This window comes from Glandiceps talaboti, chromosome 16 (genome assembly GCF_964340395.1).
Source record: "Glandiceps talaboti chromosome 16, keGlaTala1.1, whole genome shotgun sequence".
NCBI lineage: Eukaryota > Metazoa > Hemichordata > Enteropneusta > Spengelidae > Glandiceps > Glandiceps talaboti.
This window is the reverse complement of record NC_135564.1, coordinates 3,625,275-3,639,433: the sequence shown is the minus strand read 5'-3', so window position 1 is coordinate 3,639,433 and position 14,159 is coordinate 3,625,275. Positions and strand designations below refer to the sequence as shown.

Here is a 14,159-nt window from a genome sequence, read left to right as displayed (position 1 = left end):
ATTTTATTTCGGACTTTGAGCTGTTAAATATGCTAAAAAGTAACTAGAGTAAATGTTTCCACGTTAATTGAGATCCATTGGCTAAAAAGTGTTGATTGTGAAGAAATTTCAATGCTATCTGGCCACGCTAACATATCAAGAAGGTGGTATGTTTGTTTGCAGATGACATGCATTGTTTACTCTTCAAGAGGTGACATGAATATACGCTGACAGTATAGATTAAGAAAAAGAAACTAAATTGATTTAATTTGACTCATTACTTCACGTTGTACGAATGACAATAAAAACCATTGCATTTAATTTTACTGCATGAAATCATAGCGTTGTCTGGCCACGGTGTGTTGATTTGATTCAAGCCATTATCAGTCTGTCTGTGAGTGTGATATGATTATCATACAGGAGAGAAATTGGGATTTAGATATTAATTGATTTATTGGCGAGACAAAGAGAAAGAGAAAGAAAGACAGAGAGAGAGATATGAGAGGTAGAGAGAAGGGAGGGAGGGAGAGACAGACAGACAGACAGACAGACAGACAGACAAACAAACAGACAGACAGACAATGACAGACAAACATGCAGCCATGGACAAAGAATCAGAAACAGATCTCGGGATTAAATCCAAATTCTGCATTGTCCTTCTGTCTTATTTGATTGTTTTCTCTTCGTGTATATAGATCATCATAACTATTAATATCACAATATTTCGAAATTGTGTGGACTGCATTTCTACGTAATGTACATTCTGTTGCCCTTAATACCCGGAAACAAACTGGGGAAAATCCCGAACTACACCACTCATAGATAGCCTTATCAACGTTGCCATAGCAACAGAGACACGTTCCTATAAATACTTGAGTACATTTACGATCGCACCATTTCAAACTAAGATTCCTACCATCCAAGATGGAGCTATACTATCTCGTAGCCTTCCTCCTAGTATCACAATGGTTTATTCTCCCCATCCCGAGTTCTAAAGCGTTCCATGCCATTTCCAGTCCGTCGTCCCAGCCACATTTAGATTCCACGCATAAAATTATGACGTACGATGCCACTCTAAATGTTGTTGCCAAATTTCTAGAAGACCGTCCACGGTCAGGAAGTTCCTTAAAACCAGGCGATCTACAAAATCTGGACCCACTTACCTCGTCCAGTTTACTTGAAGCCTACTACGGGGGTAAGTAATAACACAAACTCACTTCAACTCAGGGTTTTCCTCGAAGGAGGTTAACTGGTGTCTAGGGACTTTTCTTAATCGGAAGAAATTAAATACCAGTAACAAATCCTGACAGCTAGTATTCCATTTCTGATAGAAAACATTCGGATCCTTGATCCATCCGGGTGCGAATGTATAACTTACTGCATGTACTGTAAAGTTAATGTCAGATTAAATGTCGTCATACATGGATGTACGTAATCTCTTTCACGGTGTGTCTACGGCGCTGTGATTCCTCCACCCGGCCAACTGCGTGATTGTTTCCTTGAAAATGCTTACAGGTGAAGTTTTGAATACAGTGAAACTCGAATGACACGACTGTTACTTTAACTTAGTCGCGAGTAGCAATGTTTCACCTCTTGCAGTCAGGGCCAGACTTGTTAACTTTTCGTTCGTTGAGTTTTCACCAAGCTGGTACAGCGGCGAAGACGAGATATATGGGAAACAATTTAACTTGGCCTTTGGTCGTACCTTATACATATTTGTTATATACTGCTGGTGTCCAATGACAATGCATTGCTATAATTTTCTTATCATCTTTGCCCTTGCCATTCGAACAAAATTGAACTAGTCGTCCAGCAAATCTTTGTTAACATAGTGTTGATAGTAATTTGATGTGTTACAAATGTAGTTTAATGACGACATCAACCTACTGTAATAGTCATTTTGTCTGTAATACAATTTACTTGAGATACGTGAAAAAAGCATGTTCAACAAATAAATCATAAACCATGTTCATAACTGACATTCTCACTGGCTGGTGTAATTTCATTCTACCATAGCTATAGAGAAATCCTAAGGCTCAGTTATAGCAACTGGAGAACTCAATCGGTCACCTTAGACCACTACGGAATATAATGGTCTGTGATTTATTTTTTAATCGTGACATAAGGCTTATCGCGAGTTCAAACAGACTGTTGTTGCTACTGCTTTTTCATATAATGGATCTATGGGCTTACCGTGAATCATGACGTCATCATTCATACATAAGCCCAACTCAGTGTACAGAAAGAAAACAATGTAATGCTTTTTGATATTGGCAAGTAGTATTCCATGGACATTCCAAGTAGTATTCCATGGACATTCCAAGTTAGTATTCCATGGACATTCCAAGTAGCATGCTAGACTTTGTACCATGTGTTTCATTAAATTTCCAGAATTTCAGCCCAGTAATAAACGCTCAGATACACGCGCACACTCATAGATCGTACGTGGGGTTGCCATCTGATTTTTTCTAATTCTGCCGTAGAGGGTATATGTATTTTTTTGATTGCTCCAGAATGAAAAAGTATAGGGCCAGTTAGGTCTACAAACATATTATTAAGTAATTTGAGACATTTGTATTCACAAAATGACAACCATTCTTTCTTTTCTTTTTACAGTCGGGGAAATATCCCCCAAACCACTCGAAGAGGCCATAGATGAAATAGTAAAGGCCAATACAGATGTAGATGTAAATGACTTTGCGGATGCACCATCCCATTTCAATGGAGAGGAATTTAAAAAGGGTAAGTTCAGATAAACAACAACAACAACAACAACAACAACAACAACAACAACTACAACTGAAACAACAATCTTGAATTTAAATGCATCTATATCCGTCTAGAAATAAATTTTGAGAACGTTTACTAACAAAATTTACTTACATACTCAAATTATGCTTGGTATAGGGTAGAGGAATATCCCAGGTTATGTATTAAATGCTCTAACCACAGTTAAGGAAGAATTTCTTAACTGTTTGTGCTCTAACCATGCAATATCTAAAAATGGCGAAGACACATTTTCAGTATGTAGTGTACATTTCGTTTCTGAATCAGTAAATACGTGGTGGGTATCTAACAAATAATCTTGTTGTTTGATAATTTTCCCCTTATTTGCTTTCTAACGAACATCACAGGAAATGACCATTTGTTGGTCCGAATTCGCGAAGACATATTAAAGGAATTACGAAAAGAACACCCGAACTATTCTGACGCTAGGGTTTGGACTGGTCAATATTTACACACACTACAGGATTTCTATAGTAACACAAATTGGATAGAAATGAAAGGAACGGTTCCTTATGAAGATCTTGGTAAGTTATTTTCTATTTTTAATTGCGATAATAGAAAGAGAGGTTATGGTTTGCTGTCACCAAAAATATATTACAAAACCAACCCCTGACTTGTTGTTGAATATATACAACGGCATTTACAGTGAGTCACGAATGATATGATACTCAAAACAGTGTTCGATACCCGGGTCCAATTCAGGGTAGGAGTGGGATGTATACTCCAATTCAATGAAAAGGTATATGTGAAGATTTGTGTAACTCATGGGTTACTTGTTCACGAAAATATCCCTAAACATGGATGGCCTCGCTATCTGAACATTTCTTAACCATGTGGGGTTGATAACATTGGAAACGTCTTGATGCTTTAAAATACATTCACAGCATTACAATAAAGGTAATTGACTGGATGATGATGACTAGAAGTCACTAACAATGGGTCTGCTTTTAATTGTACATGTATATTCTTTGAAGATGTTCAACATGCATATTGTTTAGAAGTTGAGCGCAGCAGCACCGTCGTTTGAAAATTGGGGAGTAACCTCCTCCCCCGGTTCGATTCCAGTCAGTCACAGACGATCAAACTATACAGTATTACTAGTATCTCCACATTATTCATTACATGATGTTTATTTTAACATTTCAGGAAGGGATGGTGTCGATATTCTTCCAACGGTGAAGAAAGCAGCATGTAGTGACTGTGACTATACTGGGTAAGCATTTCTTAGAATCTAGCGTAATTGCTTCCCCATCTCATATTTTCACATATTTTCACATATTTTAACATTCATTTAGCATTGATTTATTTTCTATATAGCGCCCTTTCTATTTTAAGAATATTCAAAAGCGATGAACAATAACAATTACAAATTAAAAGCATTGGGAAATGAAATAAAATGAAATACATGTACAGTTAAAGACATATGCACCCATATTCTCATTCAAATCCGGTTACATTAATCGCACCACGGTATTAAAATTGTAATTTATCTTAACGTTTTGAAACGTGCTACAACTGAACAATGTTTATACGAGAAAATTCTACACACCCCTTCTGTTCATAAGTACATTTTGGCTTGACTAGTTTGCTGCTTGGTTGTTAATTGCCCTCGTTATTGTAAGATTTATCGTAATTAGTACATTGATAAAGACTTCGTTGCTTTTGTGCATACTTTCCTCTATTTAGTGTTGATGGTGATTGCTATAATAATATTATAGTTGACGGTGAAGAGTTGACGAGTGGATACCGATCAGGACAGAAAGGCAGCAACAAAAACAAAGGTAACGGGGTGTGATGTGATGTGATGTGATGTGATGTGATGTGATGTGATGTTGTGTTGTGTTGTGTTGTGTTGTGTTGTGTTGTGTTGTGTTGTAGTGTGATGTGATGTGATGTGATGTGATGTGATGTGGTGTGATGTGATGTAGTGTGTCGCGTCGCGACGCGTCGTGTGGTGTCGTGTTGTGTTGTGATGCGATGTGATGTGATGTGATGTGGTGTGGTGTGGTGTGGTGTGATGTGATGTAGTGTGTCGTGTCGCGTCGCGTCGTGTGGCGTGGCGTGGTATGGTGTGGTATGGTGTGGTGTGGTGTCGCGTCGTTTCGTGTGTTGTGTTGTGTTGTGTTGTGTTGTGTTGTGTTGTGTTGTGTTGTGTTGTGTTGTGTTGTGTTCTAATGTAGGGTAATGCAGTGTAATGTAACGTTATTTTAAGTCATGTTATCACTCACCTTTCTGTCTATTAAACTCACATCTAAATCTTGGTATTGACTACATGTGTATCCACAAGTCCTTAGACTGTGATTTCGTTTACTTGCAAACATTTGTCATTGGCTAGCTATAGTTTTATTAGAACAATCAGTTTTATTTCTATCTTTCAGACAAATGTTCTCATGGTGGTCCCGATGACAGTACTAAGGATGACTCAGCCATTGGTGGTATAAACAAAGAATCACGTGAACTGTTATACTCTCCACATAATATACTTCATCTCAATGCAACTGTGGCGGCCATGATGGCAACCGACAACTTTTTCCTAGCTCCAGGTATTAAGTGCAACTTTGTAAAATATAAGTAAACGTAACGAATTTACAGTCGGAGGGCAATATAAATAGATAGATGGATGGATGGGTGGGTGGTTGGGTGGATGGATGGATGGATGGATGGATGGATGAATGGATGGGTGGATGGATGGATAGATGGATAGATAGACATATAGATAGATAGATAGATAGATGGATAGATGGATAGATAGATAGATAGATAGATAGATAGATAGATAGATAGATAGACATATAGATAGATAGATAGATGGATGGATGGATGGATGGATGGATGGATGGATGGATGGATGGATGGATGGATGGATGGATGGATGGATAGATAGATAGATAGATAGATAGATAGATAGATAGATAGATAGATAGATAGATGGATAGATATAACCATTAACATAACATAACCATTATTCTGTCTTTTCATTCAGATTATGGACTTCGTGAAAACGTAGGGGATGAAGTGTTTATGCAATTCTTCAATTTACAGTTGAACAGTTCTAAGTCATTGACCTTTGCAATTGATACGACTGGTAGTATGAGAGATGACATCGATGCAGTCAAAGAAGAAGTGAATCGAATTATCGACGAAAGGGTTGGAACAGTTAACGAGCCAGCTAACTATGTACTTGTCCCATTCAATGATCCTGGTAAGCATCATTGGTAAACAAACAAACTAACAAACAAACAAACAAACAAACAAACAAACAAACACAACAATAAAACAGACAGACAGACAGACAGACAGACAGACAAAGAAGGAAGAAATACTTGTACGAACCATCGTCTGACTGTCTGTCTGTCTGTATGTATGTATGTATGTATGTATGTATGTATGTATGTATGTATGTGTCTGTCTGTCTGTCTGTCTGTCTGTCTGTCTGTCTGTCTGTCCTCCTAATTGCTGTCTTTGTCTCTCCCTCCTCCTCTCTCTCCCTCTCAGACTATGGTCCTGTATACATCACTACAAACAGCACACTGTACCGTGAATGGATAGATAGTTTGACAGCTACTGGTGGGGGTGACTGTCCTGAAATGTCCATGAGTGGAACTGAATTAGCAGTTAACCATAGGTAGGCATTATAGTTTTATTGACGTGTGTAATGGATGCTGTCTTTGACGACAATAAATGATCGACTAGTCGACAAATCATGACGACAACACAATCAGTTGATGGCATCATTTACAATCGGAACTCTATGCTTATACTTATCTTTCTTTAAAATATGTTTCATCATTGGGTTACGTACACTTGACAATGTATCTCTGCGCGGAGCCACATTACACGTAACTTGGTCCAATTCACAATGGCAAAGTACAGGTGTAGCCAACGAAGCTGTTCAATCAAAAAGCTGTTCATACACGAGTTTTCGGTGGGAGGGAATTTTTTTATTGTTTTTGGTTAGTTGTGGGCAAAAGGCAGTCAGTATTTCATTAAGCAAAACTTCTATTTCAGCAGACTCTGTGGGTACCGGCAATCATCATGAACTTGGCGTACATAAAAATACACGTAAGCACATGAATAGTAGTTAACTAATAGCAACTCGTTAGTTTTATGAATACAAACATTGTTTTTTTTTTGGCATGCAAATGACGATTTTAATGGACTCAAATGCGTAAATTAACCAATGAAAACATCTCATAGAAATGTGATTTAATACATGGAATGTGCTCTATTGATTATTGCTACATATATGGCCTGTCATATACAACATGTATACGTATTAGGTAAATATATTTATATATGTGTGTGATAAACATATCGAACAATGTCACATCAATCAAATATTATCAGAAGTTACCTGACAAGTTCATATTAACCTTTGTTCGAATCGATTCAAAGGGTAACGAAATTTGCACACATTGTCAAGCCGGTTGTATACTAAATATGCCGTTTACATGGTCCCGATGTGCTGATAAGTGATGTGTAAGTTCACAAAGAAGGTCATACACAAACAACACAACCAAAGTATGAAATCAATAAAGCTGGTCGTAAATAAAATAATGCCGACATTTCTCGGTTGAAGCAGTTGACACTGAACCAGGTAAACATGGGATAAAAGTTAACTGTGAATCAAATCACGAACGATTTCATATTATTTTACAAACTTACCAATAAAGCAAATAAAATAATAAAATGTGTTTCAGATAACCTGACCGACCCTAGTTTAAGCCACCGACCCTAAACATTTAAAAAGAAATTACAACAAAGATTTAAGACACTCTTTTGTCTTCCAGATCTTCTTTCTTTCCCCAGTGATGTTTGTACACATTTCATCAAACTACATGTATCACAGAACGGGTATGCTGACCGACAGTTCATTTATTTTTGGGTCGATCGAAGCAATATTTTTCAAAAATAAAAACAATTACAAAAAAAGATAAAGATAAAAAAATAACAAAATCCCGACTATCTACCTACCCTATTTTTGAGGCTATGGTATCGGGAACACAATTAGTTTTCAGCTCAGACCACTAGAAGAATTCTTCTAGTGATCTGAGTTTTCAGAGACGCGTCCCTACTGAGACTATAATTAAACGAACGTCCACTCAATTGCTTATCACTGTTGTATCAACATGTTGTGACAATAGTTTTATACGTGTGTCTATCCCCAGACCACTAGAAGAACCTCAGACCACTAGAAGAACCTCAGACAACTAGAAGAACCTCAGACCACTAGAAGAATTCTTCTATTGGTCTGATGCCTATCTTAGAATACTGAATGGTCAGCTACCATGGTAATATTTGATTACATCTAAATGTTAATCCTAATTCGAATTGTGTCTCTGTATGTTATAGTATACCGGGTTCAGATGTTTATGTATTCACCGATGCGGATGCTAAGGATGAATATAAACGAGACGACGTTGCTGATCTTGCTTTGAAAAAGAACATTGCTTTGGATTATTTACTTACTGGTAACTGTGGAGGTTACAGAGCAGCATCACAGGGACAGAGTAGCGATGTTAAGATACAGAGTAGCGATGGTAAGATATGGCTTTGACTACTTTTACGATTGGCATCACAGGGACAGAGTGCGATCATGGTAAGATATGGTTTTGACTACTTTTACGATTGGCAAAAATATAACAACTGATGACTTTTTACACAAGATGTAAACCGAATACTTCCTGTATAATGACACGACTTTTCAAGTGATTGGTGTGGCTTCATGAATTACCGGTACATGAAACTGCAAGTGTATTGAAGTGTGAAGGAAAGCAGACAGCGCCATCTCTTGATAGACAGTGAACTGTACTCTTTGTTTTTTCCTTACTTTTCTTCAGAATCATCCGAGGTCGAAGAAAGTTATTTCAGAAGAAAGCGTACTTTGGGATCCTATGAGTACCTCGCTGAAGTAAGTGGTGGATGGGTAGTACAAACAACCAAGTCTCAATTAAGTGAAGCTACTGAAATTATCAACCTCAGTTTCCAAGGCGGACAAGCCAGTGTAATGATTCTCGACAAAACCGGAAGTGGAAATGTGGTCTTCTCATCTGATGCCACCATGTCACAGATTGAAATTACTGTTCTTACATCAGGCGTTTCAAATATACCTTTCACATTGGCAGATCCTACAGGTAAGTTCGCATAGAAGTTTCTAAAAAAAATTTGCAATTTTCATACATAACTTTTTTTTTACTCTGAATGAAATTTGTCAAATTCATGTACATATATTTCTTTATGTCAACAACTTTGCTTTCCAGGGAGTACTCCGTCAGACTATCGTACAGTACTAAATACGGCTACCGAACTCATCTTAGTTGTGGAAACACCAATGCCTGGAGAGTGGACTTTAACCTTGCACGATAGCCGTGACTGGCACATCACAGTCAACGCTACCACTACTGTAGATTTCTTATATAGTTTTTATACCAAGGACGATTTTGGACGAATTTTACCTCTTCACTGTTCGCCGGCAACAGGTATGACAGAGTATTTGCATTCACCTGCAACATTTCCATAATGAACTACTGTCTACCATATTAATTCGTATTATAAACCATTCAAACGGAAATCGATAACTTTTCTCTCATCAGCAATTGTCTAAAATAAATGTTCTTCTTTTGCCATTGAGAGGACTACGTGTATGTGTTTAGGTAAATCAGTTAGCCGGCGTTGACCATCATAACATTCTTGGAGAAGTTATGTACGTTATCTAGACATACTAATCCTGAAACGTAAAATTATATCAAAATATTTCGTCACTCTAAAAACGTATTCTAAAGAGCAAACCCGATGTACAAAAAGAGAGAAGAAAAGTCGTTTTGTAAACCTAATTTAGTATTTTAAAGTTGATATAATTCTTTGGTTTAATAGGATAACGTGTTATGAGTGGTATTGTTAAACTATCTTATTGTCCTTACGGTTAACAAGAGCTAAATAAAATGACTGAAAGCTTGGATGTTATTGGATTTAATTTTCTTTCAACTCACAATTTCAGGCCAGGAAGTGACGATACTTGTGACTGTGACGGGACTGGAGAAGGTTTCTACACTTACTGGTCTGGTAATTGAAGATAACTATGGTGTAGAATTAGACACTCTGACATTATCTACCCTTGATTCAGTTTCCTACACAGCTGACACAGTCGTCCCGAGTGAGGTAATTATGACTCCGAGCAACTTTCTACAAAGTCATCATGAAACAGAACATACAGTCGTCCGCCATCTGTTTCACACGCGCGCGTCTAGGGGTCCCACGCTACGAAACATTGATCGTATTATAAAAATTAAACAACTATTTTTTTTTACCAACGGTATCTTTTCACTTGTGTTCTAGGATTTTACATTGAAACTAGAAGGCATGGATGGAGATTCCAACATATTTCAAAGGGTGTATTCTAGTGACGTCATAGTTCAGTCCGTTAGTCTGTCCATGGATGGAGGAGCAAACCGTAAGTGAATAACATGTAATTGACTGTAAACTTGGAAAGCTGGAAACAGGATACACAATGGACAAGTCAGACAGGGCGTTATTTTGAAGCGTGATAAATTCTTGTCTGGTCAATTAACAAGATTTAAAATGTAGAATAACTCCATATAATCTCCACGTTGCATTAAAATAGATTTCATCTCACGACTTCTGATCAGTTTTCCTTCGAGTGCAGTATGTATTCGTATTACCTTGCAGGGGCAGTCAGTTTAATACTAAACCTTCTCAATTCACAGAATAAGTGTTGTTTTTTTAACATTGCTTTCCAATAAATCATACCCATGGGGGGGGGGGGGCTTTCTGAACTTGCAAATGAGTGTGTATACTACTTCATTATGTAATATGGCGGGAATGATGTAATTGAATGCGGAAAAATATTTCCTTCTATCTTTACCAAAGACGGTCTTAAAGCAAACTGTAGAAACCTCGGTTTACTCAAATATTAAAATTTCGGTAATTTTCTTATAGATGCCTTGGACCCTACTGGAATTCCTTTCACTATCAACTTTTCTATTCATAATTACGGAGATACAACAGATACATACACAGTTTCTGTCGACGATACACTTGGGTTTTTGATGGAGTACGAACCTTCAGATGTAACTGTTCCCGCCAAAGAGTCTGTTGACGGCTTTATGATCGTAGCCGCCGAAAACGGAACAGAGAGTGGGACAGTCAGGTGCGCAACAAAATATTTTGGAACAAAATATCAATTTCGACTTGATCTTTTTCTTTCTAATGGTCACTACACTAAAACGAACGATACAAACACATGAACGATGGATAATATTCGAATAATTTAAGAGGAATTTAATTAACAGGAAAAATAGAATTATTCAATTAATTGTTATATAATACCATACAATGTATTGACCAAACATTTGTTTTTCTCAGGTTGACATCGTTTCCATTTTTGTACATGTCAAAAGTTAATATCAGCGAAAAAACAACTCATGGTCGCCCGGAAAAAAAATCAAATTTATGTCATGCATTGGATCTTGAACTTAATAATCAACTATACACTATTCCCTATTAGTTGTGCTAGAAATTGTCAGAATTTGTGATGTTTCAGAAGCAAACTTTATGGTCCGCCCACTCAAATTAAATTGTTTCGGTAATATGACTTTGAGTAAATATTCGATATCCTTGTATCTAGTGTTGGTACACTATTGGTTTATGGGATGACTGGCGCCACCAACTACATTGAATATAAACTGACTGTGATGGACTATATAGCAGAGCAGAGGGAATTTGACGAGTTGAGAGAATCGATGACGTCACCAACGTTTGCTACAGACAGTACAACACCAACCATGGCCGTTACTACGGTAATTCGGGTTTTGTTATTATAAGGTGTATATACAATGGAAGCCAGTTGAGTAGAGAGAATTTGTCGTCTGCTAGACAAGAATTCACTATCTTTGCTACACTGTCATCTGGTCCAACAAAAATCTTACTAATACTTCTTTTTACTACTACTACTACTACCACCACCAGCACTACCAGCACCACCAGCACCACCAGCAGCGCTACCAGCACCACCACCAGCAGCACCAGCAGCACCACCAACACCAGCACCACCACCAGCAGCAGCAGCAGCACCACCACCACCACTACTACTACTACAACAACAAATATTACCACCACCACCACCACCACCACCACCACCACCATTAGCACCACCACCACTACCCCCACCACCAACATCAATACCAATATTAGTATGATTTGTATCGAGCAAGACAAGATTTGTTTCTCAGTCGACTTCGATAGAATGTTCCGTGGTGGAAAATGTCGATAAAAGAAGCCAAATTGAAATACATTTAGGAAGAACACTGCTGGTTGTTAACATGTTTTTAAAACTGAGAACAGCTAACATACTATGAATTCACATGTAAGAATTACTTTGATGGTTCTGAAATGAAACACAAACAAACAAACAAACAAACAAACAAACAAACAAACACACACACACACACACACAATAAACAAAATCGCTGAAATAATATGCTAAAAGATGAATAAGGTTTATTGAGTTTTAGTTTCCATAGTTACAATTCATCATATTACTCACACACGGTTCGACTTGTGGTATATTTCAGATGTCGGCCTACGACCCTCCTACCAACTGGTACCAACCTGTTTTGATTGGACTTATCGTTGCATTGGTGATTGCTGTCTGTATTGTGTTGACAGCCTTCCTTGTTTCCAAGTTTTACAAAGGAAAGAAGAACGCAGTCCATCCACGGACGACAGACAAGAGTCAACAAACATGGACTCTGGAGGATTTTGATGAATCTAAGGCTTAGTGCAACTAAACATTAATATAACAAGAACTGTGCATTATGGACATCTTAAAGATACTCTGAGTTCACAATCGAATAAATTAATCCAAATAATGTATGTCACAAAATCAAACAACATGATATTGTATATTTAACATTTTTTATGTCGCATATTTATAATGTGCAGGATATATCAACGTGAACGTGTCTGTCAGTGTGTCAGTGTGTCTGTCTGTCTGTCTGTCTGTCTGTCTGTCTGTCTGTCTGTCTGTCTGCCTGCCTGCCTGCCTGCCTGCCTGCATGCATGCATGCATGCATGTACGTATGCATGTACGTATGCATGTATGTATGTATGTATGTATGTATGTATGTATGTATGTATGTATGCATGTATGCATGCATGCATGCATGCATGCATGCATGTATGTATGTATGTATGTATGTATGTATGTATGTATGTATGAATGAATGTGTGTATGTATGTATATATATACAAAAATATATTTAAACGCTGCTATAAACGGTCAGAATTGGATGTATATATCGTTGTATTATAATTATGTATTATATGTACATTAAAATTATGTTTATACAAATAAAAAGAATAATTTCAGTACTCAAACATGTGAAATTTGTATTTTTTTAAAGTTTGCAGACCCACCTCATATCTTTCATGTATCTTTTTAAAAGGAACGCAAGCACGTGGCAACTGTGTACCTTTATTTCTTTTAATCTTTTAATTTGAATGAATGTTTAGTATGAGGCCAACATTTACATACAATGTTGGTCTGTGTATTCACCCTGTAATTTTCATAGGAAGGTAGGCAAGGCAAACTCGATGATATGACAATTTTACAACGACTCAGTGACGAAGAAAGTTAATATAATTTAGGCAACCAATAAAAAAAGATTGTTTTAGTTTAACAACAGAATTTCAAAAACTATTACAGTGTTCTGATGCGTCAACAGTGTTCTAGTTTATAAGATTTTGAACATATTTTATGCGTTCAAAAATAAAAACACTTCTAAATCTGAACACATGCGTTCTACTAGTTATATTGAACACATATACGACGTTCAAAATCTGTTACAATTAAGTGTTCTAACATATGTTCAGGAACTGAACATATTACTTTAGAGTGCACGAATTGGTACCAGATTTGGTCTGTGCTATTTTCAGCGATTTATTAATTCATGTATAGTTTGCTTAAAAATGTTTGTAATAATTATTCTGTATGGGTAAACCAGTGTTCACATTTACATAGACCTTCAAATTCCTTTGGATAATGAAACTATTGAAATGAGACATTCGATGTACGAATGTTATATAAGATGAAGGCACTGGTATTGTCATTATTCTATGCATTACAATCATATATTGTTATTCATTGTTATCTGAGTGTAATAATGTAAAATACAAAAGTGTCATCGTCGCTGTTATCGTCAACTAACTCTTGCTCGGAAGATTCTCTATCTGGCGCTGGAAAGTAAAGTAAGTTGATAGAACAAGCAAATAATTTGAATGTTTATATATTTGTTACAACGTGGGGTTTGGTGACAACGTTTATTTCCTCCACTTATTATTGAAGTATTAGTTATTTGAGGTAAATTACATTTCTC

At 36.9% G+C, this 14,159-nt stretch overlaps 1 protein-coding gene across 1 annotated transcript; it reads left to right on the top strand.

The window, feature by feature from the left end:
• Positions 1 to 1,035: 1,035 nt before the first annotated feature.
• LOC144447674 (von Willebrand factor A domain-containing protein 7-like) lies at positions 1,036 to 12,563 on the top strand. Its single transcript, XM_078137752.1, has 16 exons — positions 1,036 to 1,174; positions 2,596 to 2,721; positions 3,114 to 3,290; positions 3,913 to 3,979; positions 4,453 to 4,547; positions 5,145 to 5,309; positions 5,750 to 5,968; positions 6,262 to 6,391; positions 8,119 to 8,306; positions 8,607 to 8,900; positions 9,027 to 9,245; positions 9,764 to 9,924; positions 10,102 to 10,216; positions 10,723 to 10,933; positions 11,411 to 11,582; positions 12,357 to 12,563. The coding sequence occupies exons 1-16, from the start codon at positions 1,036 to 1,038 to the stop codon at positions 12,561 to 12,563; spliced, it is 2,685 nt and encodes an 894-aa protein (XP_077993878.1).
• The last annotated feature ends 1,596 nt before the right edge of the window (positions 12,564 to 14,159 follow it).

What these genes read in the sequence shown, in the direction of transcription:
- LOC144447674 (XM_078137752.1), top strand. Translation starts at nt 1,036, where the DNA reads ATGACGTACGATGCCACTCTAAATGTTGTTGCCAAATTTCTAGAAGAC. An exon ending in TGGAGAGGAATTTAAAAAGG is followed by an intron (nt 2,722 to 3,113) that starts GTAAGTTCAGAT and finishes CGAACATCACAG; the next exon opens with GAAATGACCATTTGTTGGTC. An exon ending in TCACTGTTCGCCGGCAACAG is followed by an intron (nt 9,246 to 9,763) that starts GTATGACAGAGT and finishes TCACAATTTCAG; the next exon opens with GCCAGGAAGTGACGATACTT.